Source organism: Chaetodon auriga, chromosome 5 (assembly GCF_051107435.1).
Source record: "Chaetodon auriga isolate fChaAug3 chromosome 5, fChaAug3.hap1, whole genome shotgun sequence".
In the NCBI taxonomy this organism is placed as follows: Eukaryota; Metazoa; Chordata; class Actinopteri; order Chaetodontiformes; family Chaetodontidae; genus Chaetodon; species Chaetodon auriga.
Window position 1 is genome coordinate 5,049,817 of NC_135078.1, and position 21,554 is coordinate 5,071,370.

Below are 21,554 nucleotides of genomic sequence, written 5' to 3' on the forward strand. Positions count from 1 at the left end.
GAAATAAGTCACATTGTTGACTTGAAACTGTCCTTCGTTTAAACAATTCTGAAAAGGCTGGAAGGAAGTCATGAAATGCACGACTTCATCAAGCTTCATCAAAATCACTTTGGAAGGGTGTCGTAGTTTGCATGTGATAGAAAGCTTGAAGACTGAACAAAGAACAAACAAATGAGCAGATGGATGGAGAGCAGTTAAAGCAATAAATCAGATAACACCACAGCCGTCACCATCAGCAACACGGAACTGTGAGAAATTGGCTTATGTATTTATTTATCCGAGATCTTCCTATTCATCCCAACAATATAGGACTTTGCATGAATCACCGAAATAAATGGAAAAAAATATATGTAAACAAACAACGTAGCCAAAGGAGACGACCAGCCCAACCTGAAGGATGCCCAATCAATCTTGTTTAGGCTCTGGAGGAAATACTACATGTGTGTTTTTAAGCAGTTTTTGTGCTGTGAGTTACTTTGTGGAGTTTGTGTAAGGACTGGCTGAGTAATGGAGGAAGGACACACGGAGGCACAATCAGTCTTCACCTGGTATGTGGTTAATTTGCTCTTTTTCCCAGTCACAACATTACACTTAAGGCTGGTTGTTGATGTGGCTTGTGGAAAAAAAAAAAAAACTATACGAAAAAGGAAAAACAAAGAAGAAAATAAAACTTGTCAGCTTGTGTGTTGTGTTGTTTTTATACAAGAGGCTCCGCTTACAAGACAAATCATACTAGGAGTTAATCGATGAGGCAGTTTTGTTCCAGTGGTGGGCAGTGACAGTGGAGTGCCTACTTTCACTACATTTCTCAGTAGCATGGTGGTAGCATCGCTGTGTTCTCAATCAAACAGCTTTTCCGGAGCTCAGCTCTTTTATTGATAAAGTAGTGCAGTAGCATCCACACAAGCTACATGTTCCCCGGCTTTCTGGCATCTGTTAGCATGAGATTTCTGCTGCACTCTGAAATAAAACTGCTAAGGATCAAGATGTGACACCAACGCCGCACACAGACGTGTATGTGTCGCAGACAGAAGCACTTCCAGGTGACTGTGACATCACGTACCAATCCTTTATCTGATGCCTACAACCTCTCTTGAATTTACTTGAAGGAAATATGGTGCACACACACACACACACACACACACACACACACACACAAACATAGATGAACATACACACACATAAGCTTCATTTAAAGTAGAGTAACTGCTAGCTGAGTTCACTACACTTGCCAAGTAGCTTGTCCAACATTGCATTCTTCTAATTGTACAAACAAAGAAATAAATAAACCCCCCTCTGTACTCTACCCAACATAGTGCAGTCCAGACTCCGCCTACCATAAAGCACCTGGGATGCCCCCATTTCCTGTTTGGTAGCCTGGACCTGGAGGTAAGAAGCACTGGAGCACATGGAACAAACATTTTGGTAACTGAAGTTGAAATATAACCAATAGGCCATTGATTATTTGAAGTGACATTCAATAAGTGTGTACTAGCTACTACTGGAAAAAATAAGTGAGCAGCTGAATCAAAAGTGATCATGTGCTGCTGACGTTGAGCAAATTTTGCTGACATGTTGCAGCACCTTATGTTACTAATGTATCCAATAAGGCTTCTTATGTCTCGTTATGATTTTTCATTAACTGTAGTTATTATCAGTAGGCATGCCCTGATGCTATTAGATTTGCTGTCATTGATGTCATATTTCTCAACTCTAACTACTGCACAGATTAATATTATGTCTGTTTTTCACTCATTCTGCATCAAATCAGAAAGCATCACTGCAGTAATGTGGCTATAAATGTGTCACACAAACTGAGTTTCTAAAATGATGCACACTCAGCATTTCATGTTGCTAACTGATTCCATCAATCAATGAAATGAAACGCTTTGACTGTGGCTGCTAACAGTTTGAAACATGATCAGCTCTATATGCATGCTTCATTCTGTGTGTGGGAAACCTGAACAGACTCCTCACCATCTGCTCTTCACAGTTAGCTGAACTCCAAGATGCTTAAAAGTTTGTTTTCATGTGTCACTTTGATAAAACCGTATCACCTTGTGCATAAAATGACAGGATAACAGTGGCGTAGCATGAGCCATACACGGCTCCCTTTCACCTGCGAACTGGGAGGCAGCGATTTTAACCGTTTATGACAGTGATGGCATATGTTAGACACAGGCAAAAGACTTTCATGTTTGCCTCTTAAAACAACCACAACCTACTTAATTTTTAGGCTCCAACATGCTTGGTTATGCGACTCAGGCATCAATGTTTTATGGCAGACGTTTAGATAGCCCATCTCCAGGTGGGGCAGTACACAGGTTGGGGTGTCTGTGCCAGTTTGGATCAATCAGGTACAGTGATAACAACTGTTCCTGTCACCCTGCATTAAAGCCCACTGAGTTTATCAGTCAATAGAGTGAAAGAGCACGCTGCACACGGTCTCTTCCGCATGTCAGCCAGCACTAAACTTTAATTTGCTAGCAGTAATTAACATGTGTTTTGATAATTAACTGGCTATATTAAATGGTCTATGGCCTTGATGTGATTATGAAGGACAGACATCTGATCTCATCCACATCTGCTACAACACCGTCTAATTCATCTTTTTTTAGGCTATTATTTGTTAATTGGGATGAGGAGAAATTATTGCAGTGCTCAAGCCCTTCATCATCCAAAGAGCACATTGGTTTGCCATACTGTCAACATATTGTATTGTTGTGTTGCTAAGTCAAGGGGAGGATGTAGAGACATATTAATGTTGATGAGGGTTGTACTTTATTAAAAAATGCAATGCAAGATTCAGTCCCCCTCACTGGGATCATAATCTAGGATGCAGGCTGAAAACAGTGGGTCATTTGCAAGCTTGACCCCTGACTGGCCAGTCCCATTAGTAATGTGCAATATAGAGCGCTATAACCCAGCAGGGTTCATAGTTTATCCTCCCAGAGTCGACAGACTGGCTGATCAGTGCTCGATTCCCTGCTCCCAATTTCACAGGGGCTTGAGCGCTTTCCACCAGCACAGACACCCTCTGAAAAATAGCACTCGGCCAGGTTTCCATTGATCACTGCACTTCTGCAGATGAAAACATCATGGTCTGTAACTCCAAAAAGTTCCATCCAAGCTAACGGCTCTCACTGCTATTGTTTTAGGACTTGGAGCCGTTTGAATGGAGAGGAAATGAACTGATAAGTGCAGCTCTGTCAAAAGGCTATGAATCAGTGCAGTGGGCAGAGGTGACCTGTGCAGCCTTTGCATGATAAGGCACGACAGAGCCATTAACAACCCATGAGAATCAGACAAACTCATGTTGGCTTTTTACACATCGCATGTTTCCAATAATGGGGGTGGCATGAAAAATGTCTGTGAATGCTGAGCCTAAGCTCTGTAGCATAAAGCATAAAGCTGTGCCTCCACTGCACTAGCATGCCATGGGTATGATAGCACCCAGCACACATGCTACATGGTGTGTGGGGTGAATTTGAGCATCTGTGCACGCATGTTTCAGTTAAATTTTTCGACGTTTAGTGTCTGTTCCACAGCAATGTGGGATGACATATACATTCAGTGCCTCGCTAAAGGGCATTTCACCAGACTCTTGATGAATATTGGCTGTCGATGAGGATTAAATCTGTAACGTTGCCATCAGGCAATGCTGCTGCGGGATGAGTGTCAGAAGTTTGATTGGATTTTCATTGTTAGCTCATAATTGCTGGCTAATGTTAATTTCCCTCCCTTTGTTTGAGCAGAGTGGGGGGCATGATGAATGAGATTTGCAAACAGAGCCCACAGCCAGGCGCACAGGTCCATGTAGTGCTGCTGGGAGCTGATCTAGCATGTATTTCCTAATAAATCACCCTGTTGGACTGAAGGCACAATGTGGCAGAGGCTCCCACAGACACTGTTACACATGCCAACAATGCAAGCCAGATACACATGGTCACAGGACGCCATCGTTTGATTCCTAAATCAATCCATATTATTGATTAGTCCATCAAGTGTAAAGAGTAAGAGGACAAATGTGATCTGAAATTCATGTTAGTGTAAGATGGGTGTGGAGATGAAAGGATGAACCACATCAGGCTCTTCTTTGTGTAGCTATGGACAACACACAGTAATGTGTAACCCCGCTACATGCTGTATGTTCTACTTAATGCGTGCTCTGGTGAAAAATTGCCTCTGTGCTCTAATCAATATTTTAATATGAACAAATGACTGTGTAATGTGAACCCTCTCTCACTCTCTACATCTTCGCTCTCCTTTTCTTTTTCTTCCTCTCTCTTTTCTCAACTCCATCGTCTGCAGCTGCCTGAAGGGTTAGCTGGATGACCTGATACCAGAATACCAACACTAAATATGTCTAAACAAGACAATAGATAGCAATTCAATAACAACTTACTGAACTTATATCTGAGCAGTAGGTTTAAAACTGTGTTTATACTGTTGTGTTTACATAACACAATTTCACTACAGTATTATACAGTATTACAGTATTCATAATAAGTAGTAGTAGGGTGCAGTAATGATAGCTTACTAGTAATTTAAGTAGGGCTGGATTGTGGCCACTGAAGGTGGAATGTGCATAGAGACAGAAAATCCTTGTCTGTGCAGAGAGACTGTGTGTGTGTGTGTGTGTGTGTGTGTGTGTGTGTGTGTGTGTGTGTGTGTGTGCGTGTGTGTGTGTGTGTATTGTGGATCTGTGCTAGAAAAATATTTTGATTAAAAAGTTCTCAGGTCAAATTTGGAATTTTTCAAACTCCAGTGGAATATATTAAGCTATGGAAATTTTACCAGTGCACCAGTTTCCTGGTTTGCATCAGGATTGGGGCCACATAACCCAGTGCCCCCCCCATAGATGCACCAGTGGTAGAACCACCAGTAGTAGTAATTGTGTTCTGTGTTACAGAGCCCGGTACTGTAGTGAAGCACCGAGGGTTGCGGTCCTCTTTTTTTTTTTTAAATTGGATTCCCAGAAATGTTCTAGGTAGAGATGACTTTGACGTCCCGGCAGACGCATTTATCACAGCAGCAAACAAATGTCAGTACCATTGATTTTCTGCAGTAAAATTAAAAGCAAGCAATGTCGCTCTTACTGTCTGTCTCAGTATTCAACACTGTCTGAGTGTATGTGCCCCTGTCAGCGTGTGTGTATGTGTGTCTGTGAATGCGCCTGTTCATTTTATGAGTGCACCTAAGTGGAATGTGTTTGCATGCGTGTGTTGTCATGCAAACAGCTGCACCATGTTAAGCATACTAAAGCAGTGTAATGGCTGGAAACATGCCAGGTGCGTTTATACACATACTCACGAGCCCGAGAACCTGTGCGCAAATACGATCTCCACTTTAAATAAGACACTGGGATAATAAGTTCAACATAGGCAGAGACATAAAAATATGCCCCAACACTCCTCTGATAAAGATGAATGCACATAAAGTCAAAACATTTATAAACTCCATTATCTGATGCCAATAAAAGTCTGGGGCTGATAAATCCTTCTTTGCAGCTCAGAAGCTCATTCTTTTGTCTTTTATCATCCCTCGTAAAAACAAGCTGATGTAGAAGAAGGATAAATGAAAGGGGGACAAGAGTTTGCAGTCGTCTTGAACACAGGACAAGGTTGAAGGTTGTTCGCTGTCATACACCCGCACGGCAGGATGGAGTCATCGCTCCTCAGCAGTGGCCTCCAGCTTCATACAGTACAGTGCGTAGAGTCATGCCTGCGATGACCCAGAGACTCTCACCCTTGGGAGGTGAAGATGGGGCGACAGTGCACTGCCGAAGGACCCTTGACTCAAAGCTGCGTGTTTGGGCTGACAGTCTTATTTTGGGCTCAGAGTGCATGTCTTCCAGATAGCAAAGAGTTTGACTCAGACTGTGGAGTCTGTATGACAGCACACGGATTACAAGATCCAATCCTTACCCCGCAACATCCTTCATGTCATTACTGAAGCTGTATTAAAATTCTGAGGCGCACACAGCATAGATTTTAGTTTTAATTATCTTTTGTGTTGATGAATGTAATAAATACTACTAGGGAACAGAGGATTTGATGTTGTGTCCCTCAGCTCTTGGCTCACTGGCCTGTCTTTATGCTCTCTAATCCAAGAGTTACGTCTTAAAGCTCCTCTAATCAATATTGCGATAGGTTGTTGAGCTTCCCCCAAACAGTCAAATAAACAGTCAATGCAAGCAGGTTTAAGAAGAGTTTTCTGAGTTAACCTACAAATTGTTAACCCTGAAAACTTGTCCATTAAGGTAAACTTAGTCCCATGCAGTGCTAATTCATGCTGCAGTTGTCCACTAAGCATCCTATCGCTGTCAGGGTAAAACAGAGAAGCACAAACTGGGCTGCAGTGACCAAACACAAGTACAAATGAATCAAATGGCTTCACCTGAACACTGACTATGCAGCTTTTTCTGAGCAGTAGCATCAGGCCAAAAGTTACTATTACAGAGTAATGGCATATTGAATTTCCCCTTTTTTTTGCAAGCATCTCAGTTGCTTTGATAACATCATCATCATTCAGCGACCTCAATGAGAGCGAGTGGAAAGTTAGTTTTTTTAACCAATCTTTATTATTAAACACAGAGCGACACACACACACACACACACACACACACACACACACACACACACAGTGTACAACAGCCCATTGTATAAAGTACAAAAAAACTCTTTCATCAACACGAGCAGGAAAAAACAAATTTGCGCTGAGAGTATTTACAGTTGGATCTAAAATTTGGCTGTAACTACGATAAGAACTGATCAGGTACAATTTGTTCTCGTCATTCGTGCTGTGGTCAAGGAAAACAAACAAGACATTTTCCTCTTTCAGAGAGGAAGCATGAAGCATCTGGAAACAGTGAAGGCAGATGGATCCATCCAAACACTTCACGAGGACTGACAATTCCAACAAACACGTCTTGTGGTGAGGTACGGTGTGTTTACTCTTTGTTGTCCCTCTCCCATAAAACCATTGAAATATTTATCTGTGACATACTTGACGATTGTTTAATATTAGAACTTTTCTTTCAGTTTTAATGAAGATAATTAAAGCGTCTTGCTGAACAGCAGTCACTGTGCACAATTAGATAAGACTGGTGTTTTGTGGTATAGTGAGAAAGAGTCATAAAGTTAGCAGACCTACACAGCAATGTCTAAAATTAGCTAACATTAGCTACACCATAAGCTTCGGGTGATGCCAGACCAAGCAAGGCTGCTGCAGCAAGGCTCCAGGTAGAGTGTGTGCTGTTTCCTCTTTCAAAATGTTCATAGTCTTGCCTTAAGTTTGATTGGAAATCTGAATTTGGATGTTGAAAAAATCCAGAGTTCAAAGCTCTCATTTCACACATTAGATGAGTGGTTAATTGTGAACAGCTGGAGATCTCCAGTGTGGTCACCTGAAAGCTCCTCATTCACTTGTGAGCGTGCACCTTCAGTGTGTTTTGCGCTTGTTTTCTTCTCACCCCCCTGTGTAGTTGTTAGCAAACACATATTGTCTCATAATTGCAATGTGAGTGAGTAATTGCCTGGTGTGCTCCTGTGATGCACCAAGCAATTTCAATCAAGCTCTCAACAATGGAGCACTAGTGTGTCCAGCCATCTATGTCCGCTTACCATATCTGCCCATTTACCACCAGGCTCTGTGCAGAATATAAATCAGAAGGCCTGCATTATTTAGAGAGAGGCAGAGACAGGATACAATCAAACTCACTAGTCAACTGTGGCCCTGTGTGATCAGCCTGGCAGTGGTCTGTGTTATATTCAGGCATCTTAAAGGAGGGAAAAGTGCTAACCTGCTACTACGGCACTATATTTGACATGTGTGGTCCTGGAATCTTTATCATTTACCACTTAGAAGCTGAGGACACACACTTGATTATTACAGAAAAAATGTTTTATATACTACTGATTTGCAACAGAAAATGCGTTTAGAAAGACATGTAGTGCTGCCCCAATTAATGACATATTTAATATAGATTTGTAACATCTAAAGCTTTATTAACAGAACCACTGTCTTTCCTACAACATTTAAGAACAGTGTTTTCTATAGAGGGCTGATAAACTTATCGGCAAGCCCATGCCGTCCTCTGTGGCCTGGCCAGCTGACGGGCCCGGAGTGACAGACCAGACTGAACTTCAGGCCAGTGAGTGGTCGAGCAGTGAGGAAAAATGGACAGTGAAGGTGAAAGAGAGACGTAGAGAAAGAGACAAGAGCTGAGAGGGAGCACATGAAGAGGAGAAAAAGGTAGGAAAGGGCAGCGAAATGCTCTAAAACTTACAGCGGCAGACATGGTTAGTGTTTAATGTCCCTGTTTCCAGCCTTTAAAAAAGAAATATATGACATCAACATTTAATGAAGCTCTGGAGGAAAACATGAGATGTGTATGCATGAAAATACTGCAGAAAAGAAATACTGGTGTAGCTGTAGCTCAGGCTTGAAATGCACCTCCATTAACTCATTATTTTGGATGTAATGTAAGTTTATCTTCAGACCTGTTTCAGGTGAGCAGACGTGTATTCATCCTCTCTGCTGTGATATTTAGCTGCACAGAGGATCCAATTCTGCCTGTCGCTTTAACTTAGAGAGGAAAGGCAATGGAGTCTGCTGGCTCAGAACAGAGCATTACCTTTCTGTCATAATATGTATAAAACTGCTCAATCCCACAAAAAACCTGGCCACTAAGCATTTAATATTAATTGTAGCTCTAGACTTTCTACAAGGTTGCCGTCTTTTAAAATTGACATGATTGTACACATAGAGGACATAGGGATGACTTTGGTGTCTATCTGTTAAATTTGTTTATTAATGCACCACCAAAATGGCCTTTATTTATTTTATGTCATAAATTGTGCTGAATCGAGTGACCGCAAACAAACTAACTAACCACTGACTAATACACAAAACACAGAGAGTTTAGGAGGTTCAGCAGTGGGGTGTCACAGCTCATTCCTGCCCAATCACTCAGACAGCACACGGTTCTCCTGAATGTGACGTCTTCATTCAGGTGCTCGAATCCTACAGGTGTGTAAAGCCCCATTCAGACAGGATTAATGATGAAATATTCACTGCACTCCTCCATCCTCCCCAAGGGGGTGTGTGGGAGAGTTGAGAAAGGCAAAGATACTCCATGAGGTGAATTTCAGTCAAAAAATCCCACTCCTTCTCCATCATATGGGCAGTCAAATCTGAACAAACACACACGGGATGTAATTCAGCGTGACTTGTACTCCCTGAGGATGTCATTATCACTGATGTCCACCGAAAGTCCATAAATCTGCTTAGAAATAATAGAAAAAATACACTGCAGAACTTGTCCTTCAGAAAACAAGAGATGAAATAATGCAAATAATCAAATACAGCCTGGCTAATTTTAGGTATGTAAGAAGCTGCCCAACAACTACAGCAGCTAAACTGTATATGAATCCAATGACCATCCCCCACCCTACATACTGTGTGACAAGCTGGTCTCACACATGACTTATCACACTGAAGTTCATTCTATCTGTGTACAAACTGGCTCTCAAAGTGTTAGATAGAAAACCCAATACTTACCAAATAACAAATATGACATCCTTAGTTGGGAAAATGTAATGATACACTGATACCTGTCTGATGTTTAAGATCCTATGCTCCTCGACCACTTAGTTTTTTATTACGCAGAAAAAATTAAACACCAGCTCTACAAGATCTGCTCTGAGAGGGGATGTGTAATCCTTTCAGGTTCAGCACCTTTCATCAATCATGCTTTTTTCCAGCTAACCTGCTCCTAACTTGTCCCTGATCCTCACTCCGCTGCCAAGTGGGTAACTTTGCATGACTTGGATATGTATGAAATATCTACCATTATTTCATTTTATTAACAATCTGCTATGTTTGTCTCTGTGTATATGACCATTTTACAAACCCATAACTGTGCCATTTAACATTATATCTCCATAATCATTGTTGTGTTTTATTCATATCTACTGTTTATTGCTGCATTGCATGTGTCAAAAGATGGCAGTGGTCAGTATTGCTCTCTGAAGAGAGAATATCAGCACCTATAGCTGACATTACAGCATGTTTGAGGAGCTTTAATGGGGTCCTGCTCTCCTGATAGCTTAATGTTTTTCTGGTGTCATACTGGCTCCCAAGTAGGCCTTTATGTTTGTGTTTACATGATAAGTCAAAACCATGTTTGACTTCCTCCATTTTCACACAAAAGTAAAATTTCACACTGAGCTGATTGAAAAAAAAAAAAATCACAAGGCTGTGGCTGTTATGTAAGAAATTACCCACATAAATGCTCAGGATGGGATTAAAATCACTGTCCAGAGCAGATAATGTTAACATCATCCCACCTGCCCTAGAGACATAAATCCAGTCTGAAAGGGGCTTAAGACACATTTGATAAATAGGAAAGCATTCAAGTGGCAGACGTCCACTGAATCATCTGGTCTGAGACCAGTGACTGTTGGCACCACCATTTTACCCTCCCTCTGTTTTTACACAGAAGGTGGATGAAAGAAGAATGATTTAACATCTCTTCTTTGTGCACGTGAACAGCCTCACCGTGTGAGTGTCTGCAGTGATGTCTAAAACCTCTGAGTGAAAGAAGATGATGAAATTGTGGGGGAAAGATACAGCAGTGTGTGTGTGTGTGTGTGTGTGTGTGTGTGTGTGTGTGTGTGTGTGTGTGAGCCTGTGTGCGTGCGTGCGTGTGTGTGTGTGTGAGAGAGAGTGTGTGGACATGTGGACATGTATTACTCATGTTGTAGACATAAATCCGTTTACACAGTCACAGTTGTGGGGACTTGCCTTCCTTATGGGAATAAAATGCAGGTCCCCATAATGTAAATCATTACATCGTAAGGTGCAGACTTTGGTTAAGGTTGTGTGTTTGTGTGTATGAGTGTGTGTGTGTGTGTGTGTGCGTGCGTGTGTGTGTGTGAACCCTGCTGGCTTATCCCCCTGCTTCCTGCACCAGTGAAACTCATATTTCACCTGTCACGATCTGTCATCTCCACCGCTGTCATGCCAGTCCCCAGAGCTCATTGTCTCCTTTGTGTGAGCTCTCTGCGCCTTTTTGGCAGATGCATATGTATGTTAAGGTAGCACCAATGCACAAGGCTGATTTTGCCGTTTTATTAAAAATATCACCCAGTCAAACTCAGTTCACATATACTGTAATGACATGCCCCTCTGATCTAAAGTCTATATTAAAAGTCATTTTTCATTTAGACATTTGACTAGAGAAATCATTCTAATGTCCTCTGGGCACATTATGCTCAACAGGGTATACACCCCGCAGCGAAACCTCACCATCAGCTCTGTCCACACTGCATAATTCCTGCTGCCCATGGGCTGACATGGATCTGTACATAATGCATCATTACATAATAAAGTTTAACGACATGTTATATAATTCCTCTTAAATAAAAGAGGGGTCATTGCTCGCTGTCAGAGGTGTGTCAGTTTAGTCTCTGTTGTGTTGTGTGCTGCGCTGTGCAGCTACAGCGGTGTGTTCACACCTACTGCGCAAACAGATACACCAGGTTTACCCCCACACTGTGTGAGGCCGTCCAAATTCTGAGTATACAAATATGGAGATGTTTAATTCCGAGCAGATAATTTGGGGCTGTTGATGCCAGTGGGGATTTTGGCAACAATATCTGCAGTCAGAATGTGATGTAACGCATGGTGTCATTTTTTCCAGCTACATGAATACAGCAGGTTGCAGGCCAGCAGGAGCGTGTTTTAACAGAGGCGTCTTCTCGAGCTGAATCACGGAACAGGCTCTCTCCCTTCTCTCTCACACACTCTGACAGTATATGAAGGTATAAACATATCATCAGTCAAAATGGCAACTTAAATTGTTTTGCATGTTAGATTTTGTCCAGTCATTACTTCACAGCGATGCAGGTCAAATGTAGCATAATCAAATGAAATTTTGCATATAAAGCAATTCTGTCTTTCTGCACTCAGTCTAAAGCCACTGCTTTCAATATGTGCACACGACAGCTTCCCTGAGTATCCCGCCTTCCAGCAGAACATTGGTAGTGGATCAGTCGCAGGATCTGAACAAATAGCAGCAAGAATGGCAGAAGGATTTAAAATGAAACTAACTGAGCTTTTGGCTTTGTTTTCTGTAGTGATCTTAACACTAACGATATAGTAACTCCCTCGTGTCTTCAGTTACTTTGTGCAAAATTGAAAGTTCTATGGTGGTTTCAGCCAAGGATGATTCAGCCCTGACCTTTCCCACAGTGGATATATTTGCTAATACTCCAGGTACATATTAAGTGGGCAAGTGTGTAAACAATACTGCTCCATAGATGTTGGTAAAAAGCGAGTATAATATTAGTCTAACACTGAGAGAGTTGTCATTTCCAAAGTCCAAAATGACCATCATCAACCTTCAAAACACACACTTTGTACTTTGCGTCCAAGTGTAGAATTTTCCTTAATTCATTAAAACTCGAAAATGCCCAGAATCAATACTGAGTACATGACCGCTGTGTCCACAGTGAGATATTTCTACACCTATTGGATACATTGCCATGATATTTGCATTCATGGTCCCCAGAGGATGAGTTGTAAATACTTTGATGTCAGACCGACACTTTGTTTTAGGACCACATACCTGCAACACAAATAGCATTCACATCAGACTCTTCTGTACCTTGTGTTTAGTGCTAACTAGCTAATTTTAGCACGCTTATACACTAAAGTAAGATGGTAAACATGGTATTCTTATTCGAGATGCTAGTATTGTCATTGTGATCTTTAGCATGCTGACGTTTGCACAGCCAAACCAAGGTCTTATAGATAAACTGTACACATGTAAGGAGGACCACTCAAGGAGAACTGCTCGAGCTCACATTTTAATAAGGAATTAGCTCAAAGTGTCCTCAGTTAGAGGGGTGGAAGTCCGGGCATATGTGGGTACAGTAGGAGCTAGTGTTTGGTTTTGACTATCCAATAGAGACACAAATGTAGAAGATAGGTATAGGATATCCATAATAGGGAATAATTCAAGGAGTAGAGGCGAGAAACATGTGACATTGGAAGTATTAATACACCCCATTAGAGAGGACATCTTCAGGATTTGATCTGGCACTACCTTGGTTCACTTGTGGACATTGTATTGCTTATCAACTTCTCCTTGATGCTTCAGGCCTGCAATAAACACTTCTGCTAGAGACATCTGAAGTTTCCCGGTGAACTTCTTCCTTCAGCTCACAAGAGTTTCCACCACAGTCATCTTTCTGTGCCACTGTGTGTGTGTGTGTGTGTGTGTGTGTGTGTGTGGGGGTGTGTGTGTGTGTGTGTGTGTGTGTGTGTGTGTGTGTGTGTGTGTGTGTGTGTGTGTGTGTGTGTGTGTGTGTGTGTGTGTGTGTGTCACCTGCAATTTTGACTGTGGTCATTATGTCAAAATCCCCACACAGCTCGGTGCTGTTCTTAGACACTTAGAGTCTTTTATCAATATAATGGAAAAATTGAAGCACATCACTTCCTGTGCAGCTGAAGATGCTTCCAAGGACAGACCTAACAATCACAGAGTGATTAGAGAAGAATAAAGAGGCTTCATCAACTGGATTTGCATGTAGTTTGAATCATCGTTGTGTTAAATCAGTCGGTTAAATCAATCTGTAAAGCACAAATGCATTTGTGTGCGTTAATCCTTTAAAATGACTTTGTTTGGAGACAGTTTTGTATTTTGTCCTCGATGTTGCATTTGCACATTCCTGTGCATTAAGTACTTTTTTTTCTGACACCCAGCAAGAACACTTGACTCTCTGCTATCTCTTCACAAACAGATCACACATGTAACTCCAGCTGATCCATTTCATTATTATTATTTTGCATGTCAATACAATAAAATAGTATCAAATTCAGTAAATCCATTTTCAGCTAACACTCATAATGTATGTCCAAAAGTCCAAAAACGGCCTCTTTTAAAGATAAAATATGATGAGGGCTGGCTGGCTTTTGTTCCTGCTTTCAGGGTCACAGTCAGTTTGATGCCTGTGGTGTTGGTTGGTTGCTACGGGCTACGAGGCAGAGATTGACTGATGGTGGCATTCGCTCTCTTTGTGTGGCAGCTCGAACTGAAAAAAAAAGGGAGGAAAGACAGGAGCCAAAACAGCATGCCAGCCACAGACAGGCATGTGTGCTGCAGGCTGACACGGAGGCTTCCCACAAGAAACTGGGCCAGGTTTGTAAAGCTTAATTGCAGCTGCCTGCTGTGTTTAGAATAATATAACCTCATTCAAGCGCACGTGTTTGAACTTTTGATAAGGATCCACTGTCTTTGGAGAAATGATTCCTGCTACTTTCCTCAGGGAGCGTGGTGAAATTGTATTCTATTACCAGAGGCAGAGATTTCACCCATAAATCCACAACCTTTAGGAATGGCCTATATTTAGCTGATCGTGCTTCATAAGATATCTGGGATTTAATGCTTTTTGCATCATTTCTACTGGAGTCACTGCATTTACGTCCTTTGTTGCTAAGTACACCAGTTTGAGACGGTCCTTGTTGAAGTGTACTTAAAATACACTCAGCTTAATGCAAATATGCAGCTAGTGTGCTAAAGCTGTAAAGGAGGTGCAAATCCAGGTTTGGAAATAACGTAAAAGAGGGAAGAATTAATATTCAGTTCTCAGCTACAACCACTCCTCCATAATGCATATCATGAATATATTCCATGCTGACTACGGAGTAATGAGATGCAAAGAAATCTACAAATGAACAAAAATAGATCATCTGGCCCTGACATATTTTCCTCTTCTCACAGCTTCATTTGGTGGCTAACATGCAGCTGTGATCAAAGAGCACTTCTCCGGCGGGAGCAGGGTGGCCTGGTGGAGAGGCTGAATCTGTTCCTAACCGGAGGGTCACAGGTTTGATTCCCACAGCAGCCGGCCCATCAATTATCAGTCAGGTACCCAGCTGAACGCCTACCTGCTCGCTCACTGCAAAGTGCTCTGGATAAATGCCGAAATGTAAATGTGGCGCACAGAAGCCCCCAAGGATGTGACATGTTTCCTGTTGCAAACATAGCTTGTCGTGACAGTCCAACCATCTGGACCATGGGCACTGTCCTCAAGGGCAGATGAAAGACATTTGCCCGCTCTTTTGTTTTTATTCTTTCCCCCCCCTCCTCCACCGAATGTAATTCCGTACTGATTCCTGACCTGATAATCTGACCTAGTTCAAATAATCAGCAGTGGAGATATTTTGCAAATTGCATCGCCGACCCTATTTGCACATAAATGTTGCCCTGCAGCTATGCACCGCCTTTAAACCGCAACCCACATTCTGAAGCAGACCTTGAAGGTGGAAGTGTTGGTGCCATCTCTAGGAGCTTATCTTATCACTATCTCTTTCATACTCTTTTGACTCGGGCTGTTTATGTAGCATGACAGCTGCTACGCTACCTGCACACCACAAACATCAGCACTCTAATGCGGTCCTATGAGGAACGTGGTACCTAAGGGCTCCATCGTCTGTGGGTTATTTCCACCATATGCTACAGCAACTGACTTCTCCCACTGATGAAGACTGTAGCAGCAATAACCTTACATTTAGCACAAAACATTGTTACTGTGGTCATCCCTCATCTAAACTTCAGACTGAGGCCCCTGCAGCTAAGTTTGTTCTCTTCCATAGATTGTAAGAATCTGTATTTTATATATGCATATTTTAACGCACCTCATATCTAGACAAATACCTGAACAAAATACTGCTGAATACAAAACATCTTGGAGGAAATTAAAGCTCCGCTCCACCAAAGAATGCATTTTGCTTATTGCTACTTCACTCTGATGTTTGAGCTCCATCATGCAGGATGATGCAGAGTGTGCAGAGTCTGACACTAGAAGGCTGTTTTCCAGTTCATCTGCTGAAGGAGGAAAGTTTATCTTTGCTCACCTGAAGCCACTCATAGTCCAGTTTACACAAGTGTGATGAGGAAGCTTAAAACCTGCAGAACACTGTGAATGGACTTCTCAGTGAAGTAGGAGACATTGTGTGCTCAGTAGTTACTCTTTTAAATGACCGTTTGCTTTATTTCTAATTTCTGGATTGAAAAAGGAGCAGATGTAACTGACCGGAGGACATTCTCTATTTTTGCATTCTGTTGGCTCTTTTCTTTTGTACTAGTTGTGTAGCTGTGTGCTAAACATTCTTAGGTGTACCTGCTTTGAACTGAATGCATTGTAGGTTTTATTTTCACACCTTGCCCCCTTATGTAATTAGTTCTGGCGCTGTCACTTTTGTCATTTAGGTCATAGGACTTGCTGAAATTCATAACTGTTCTGTTATGTTTTTGCACTTTCTGTCATTTGCTACCATGACTTTCAAACCTGTTTCTTTATATGACTGATGACTGGAAGGATATTGATGCATTATTATTTGTGATCACCAAACGGTCTGGTTGAAAGAGAGCAGGTCCTGAATGCTTCCTGAGGTAATTTTCTTTTGTTAGGTCTGCCCTGCAGGTGGTGATTTATCTTTCTTGATTCCTTATTATGGTAAAAATTACACTGACTGTGAGTTCCAGTATGTTAGGTGTGGTGAGGGTTTGCCACTGGGCAGACACCACTGGTGTCCATATATAATGCCCATTTATCATCAGGCTCTCACAGTCATTTTTCTGTTCTCTTCTTTTTGCTTTTGTATTTGTGCATGATATTTTTATTATGTGTGTTTGCTTTTAATATCTAGAATATCAACAATATGCTAAAGTATGCAGTGCAGCAAACTGCAAAACTAGCTGCTAAATTGTGAACTGAAATAAACATTTATTACACTGTGGCTTTATTGAAGGGTGACATTAGCTTTGCTCCTGTCATGGCTTTTGTGTATATATAGAGACATGAATATAATAACAGAAATCGTATTAATAGTCAGATGTACATTTTACATTTCTGACAACAACAACAACAACAACAACAACAACAACAAAACTGTTAAAAACTACTTCTTCTCCTTAGGACCTTACTGTGGCTGCAGGACAGCACACAATTAATTTTTGATTGGCTCATTCCAGTGTGTTCAGACTTTTTTTTGGCCACTGGGGGGCAGTACAACATGCTGTAAACATAACGCTGACATATCATCCCCGAGTGCTCATGGTGAGCATGTTAGCAAACACCTCACTCTTTACACTTCCAGCAGACATGCAGCAACATCAGCAATCATTTAGAGTCATGTTTCTGATCACATGGTGACTTCAAGACCAATATTCACTGCAGGGTCAGTACTGCTGCATTCAAATTATCACAGAAAAAAGAGCCGGGAGTGGTAAAAGCCTGCCCGGAGGCACCTATTTTTCTGCGATAAAGTGAATACACCTTAAATTGCTCCGAATTGTAGGGCTAGCTGCGTGCTAAACCACAATGTCTCATTTTCCACTGTGTTAAATCCAAAAGAGGCAGTGTGTGGAGTGGAGGATTTGGAGGTGTTTCAAGGCGCCTTTGACAGAGCTGCACTGAGCAACTCAAGAAAAGCTATGAGTAATGGAACGCAGTACTTTTGCCACTGAGTAATTAGTAATGTAATTATTTTTTCAATGAGTGATGAGTAATGAGATTTTACAGCAGATAACAAATAATTTGCCTCATTTGGACCTTTATATTATCTTTATAAAAGATACTCATAAACTAAATAAACGAAATACTTAAAAAAGCACTCAATAAGTTTCTATTACTAATACTAATGCTCCTACTATTAATGCTTATCACTGTATCTGATACACTAGTGCTACTATTACCATGACTACTACAACACCTGCTAGTACTACTACTACTACTACTACTACTACTACTACTACTAATAATAATAATAATAATCATAATCATAATAGTAATTGTTATCGTCATCATTATAGCAGACTGAGGTTCATAATGGTCGGCTGCTAATGATACTGAACAACAGACCTTTTCATCAGCAGTCGTGTTTCCATTCTGAGTTTGGGTGCAGACCAGTTGATATTTGCTGATGCGAGCTGCCACTTCCTGCCCTGCCTGGAGTGAACTGACGCGGCTGATGAGCGCCGTGCGGCCAATGGGAGCGCAGCAGGGCGGAGAGCAGCGGCACATTGTACTACAGTGTAGTACTGCCGCCAACAGTAGACGCGTCTCCCGCTCAGTTTGCGCTATTCAGCATCCTCTGGTTAATGGATTATACAGTTTCCCTCCAAGTGCAACATCAGCTGGCGGTGTTCCCGACGCACTTCTATCAGGGCTACAGTGTGGAGTTACAGGTACATTTATTTTGCATTCCACTTGCCAGTCGCGTCTTCTTCTTTTCTTCTCTTCTTCTGTACTATGAATGGTAAGAGGCGTGCATGCATGCGTGCAGAGGAGTGAGTGTGACTTTATGGAGATGCTTCACTGCGGGGGAAAGACTGTCGTGTTGCATGCTGATTTTTTTTTCTTCCCCCCCTCACCGAGATTCTTGTTGCGTGCCGCCGAGAGACGGAGCGGAGCGGCGGCTGCTTGCGCGGTGCGGTGCGGTGCGGAGCGGTGCACATGGGGGGGTTAAAAGTGAGCGGAGCAGCCTGGTGCATGCTGGAGAGCGGCGGGTCGGTGAGGGGGGTCCGGTCTGGGACACCCCAGTGGGTTCCCTAAGGGAGCCCCCCCCCCCCCCAGCATGACCTAGACGGACATCAAGCAGGAATGATCTCAGTGTAAACTCTCAGGCTAAACCATCTAGACAGTCCGCTCCAGAGTTTCAAAATAAGGTTAATTCTGCTGTCTGTGGCGCTTTATACCCACCGTGGACAAACAGTGATGAATATGAAACAAAATAACAATGTCAGCATCAACACCCTCCACATGCCCTCCCAGGCTGCTCTGCATGCAGGAGAACGGCTGGTCGATTCTCTCAAGGTGACATTAAGGGGGATTAGAGGCAGAGATGTAGCTGAGGGAGCTGAGCTCACCTTCCTCACCTCTGTGGAAGGGTGAACGGCACAAAGGGCCACACTGTGAAACTGAGTAACTTTCTTTAATTGATTTTTTTTTTTCTTTTTATTGGTGGTTGGTGCAGCAGACTGGAGGTCAGAATTTATAACCTGTTTATGTACATGACAGTGTGGAATTAATGGACTATGTGTCGCACAACAGGAGAAAATGGGCTGTTCAGTATAATGTCCCAGAGCGCAAGATGTCAGTTTCAAAGAGCTTGTTTTTTTTCCAAGGATGCTCAGTCATCTGTCATACATGAAAATGATTCATTTAATACAGAAATAGTTAGTGATTCATTTTCGTTGATTGGCTCCTCAATTAATCAACTAATGGTTTCAGTTCTAAAGCATATTAATAAGTAAAAAAAAACAACAACATTTTTTTCATCCACTATGTCTTTCAGCTTTCTTTTTGCTGATTTATTTGCAATTCAGGACTTCAGTATCTGGTTCCCTCTTTCACAGAAAAGCAAACAAAGTAGAAAATGGTTGTTACGGTCTTTGCTTTGATGTCTCTCAGGTGGCTTTTTTTTTATGAGATGCAACATTAAAATTGTTGCTCTTTTTCCTCATGCACAGCCCCATTGTGTTTGTTTTTTTCCACCCAGCGGGATGCACACTTTGGTGTTCTAGATTAGGGCTGCAGCTCTTAATTATTTTCATCATTCATTAATCTGCTGATTCTTTTCTTAATCAATCAATTTTGTCCGACCAGCAGTCCAAAAGGATATTCAGTTTACTGTCATAAATACAAAGACAGCCTGTATATAGTCACATTTGACAAGCTGGAGACAGTAAAATAAGTAATAAGACATTTTTGCTTAACTACTATAAAAAATGTCGACATCTGACAAACTGCTTCAAGTCTGCTGTATTCCATTGTTTCATAAGAATACCAGGGGATCAGATTTATTTCAGGAATGGATCGCCACATTAACTATAAAAGCAGCTCCAAAACCTGTGCAATCATAAGCAGATACACAGAGAAATACCCTTTGTAAAGCACCACTGTTTGTTTTTACTCACCATTGTGTTTTATGAGTACAGTAGGTGTCACTTTGTTCAAACAGTAGATATTTCATTTTGAAAGAGGAGCCTTCCTTTTCTCCTGCAGCACCAGTTCAACACATCCTTAAGATCCAGACATGGATGAAGTGTTTTATGCAGCCTCCAGCACGATGAGAGAAAGAATAATGCAGCATTTCACCAAGCAGGCGCTCCAAGCTCCATCTCCATCTGCCTCACTTAAGTTGACTCTTTCCCCCGAGAAGCTGCATGATATAATCACCCTCTCCTCCAGTAAACCACAAGATGGCTCCATCTTGGCACCGCTGAGGCTTTCTTGAATTTTTTTTTTTGCTGTGACACATACCCGTCTCCGTCACTTCTGCTGTATTCGAAGACGGCGCCTGATAGTTGTGCACTAAACAGCAACATGTTCCGAACCGCCTCGGATGGTAAAGCCTCTTCATTGACCCTTTCGTTAATATCCCAGTGATTTTCCTGCGTCTGTTCAGGCCCTCCAGTCATCCTTTCTATTTTCAAAAAACTTCAAGTGGGGAAAAAACACTTCCATTATTCCCCCCGTCTGCTATCTGTAATTTGTGATGCCTATAAATATAAGACTTTGAAGCTCAGTGCTTCGATGTCATCAATAATTGTTTGCTTTTGTAAAGTTAAAATTGCCCTGCTTCTTTGTTGCTTTCCACTGCCTTACCGCAGTATTTGCAGTTCTATCTCCATTATTTCTTTCATAGAAGGTCAACTGAGATGGGTCTGAGGATTTTTATAAATAGCACACTAAGTAACAAACAGCTCCAATAATCTGAGTGGAACACGTTTATTTTCAGACTGTAGAAGTTGTTTAGAAGCAAAAAACTAAGCAAAGTCAGCAGTATCGCGCAAGGAAGTCTGTGCTTCATAAAGGTGGTGAATCATTTCCTCCAGTTTTTCGTAACGGCAGGATGGATAAGCTTAAAAGGGTCCGGAGGGGCCTCTGACCGGCAGAACAAACTTTATCTTTTTTAAACATGCAAAGACAGCCTGCAGTTGTAGTTTCTAAAAGAGATATGCAATGAAGCGCCCAAAAAGTGATGCCTTTTCTTACAAAGAGAGTTTTTACCAATTTTTACCACCGAATGATTAAAAAAAAAGGGCCCTCATGCTGAAGTCAATAGGGCAATAATAAGCCAGCTAGTTTTAAAGGAGTGCTCCTGTTGGCGGACTTAAGAGAGATCGATTAAAAAAAGATTGATGCACCTCATTCAGAACACATCAGCTGAATCCAAATGTCCGCCCTGTGGACGTGCAGACTGAGGTGTTGTAGACTTTGATCAAATGTACTGTAACATGTCCGTCTGAATGTTGCAATGTTGCTGGAACAACTTTGCAGATTAAACAAAGAAAAAAAAAAAGGCGAAAAAAACAGAAGTCTTCAGAAATAAATATATCCTATATAAATTATAGCCTGGAGGATAGTTGTTCTGCAAAGCTTCAACACCCACAGAGGCGTTGATGCTCAAAGCGTCATCCGCTGCAGTATTCTGCAAAACGCCAGAGGGCGTACAAGCAAAACATTCTGTAGACA

At 41.8% G+C, this 21,554-nt stretch overlaps 1 protein-coding gene across 1 annotated transcript in view; it reads left to right on the plus strand.

The window, feature by feature from the left end:
• The first annotated feature begins 18,053 nt into the window (after nt 1–18,053).
• Nucleotides 18,054–21,554, plus strand: part of zmat4a (zinc finger, matrin-type 4a) — a 117,594-nt gene continuing 114,093 nt past the window's right edge. Inside the window, exon 1 of the mRNA XM_076731664.1 lies at nt 18,054–18,262. Within this exon, the coding sequence (XP_076587779.1) occupies nt 18,176–18,262 (87 nt within the window). The 5' untranslated portion in view covers nt 18,054–18,175. The remainder of the gene's footprint in view (nt 18,263–21,554) is intronic.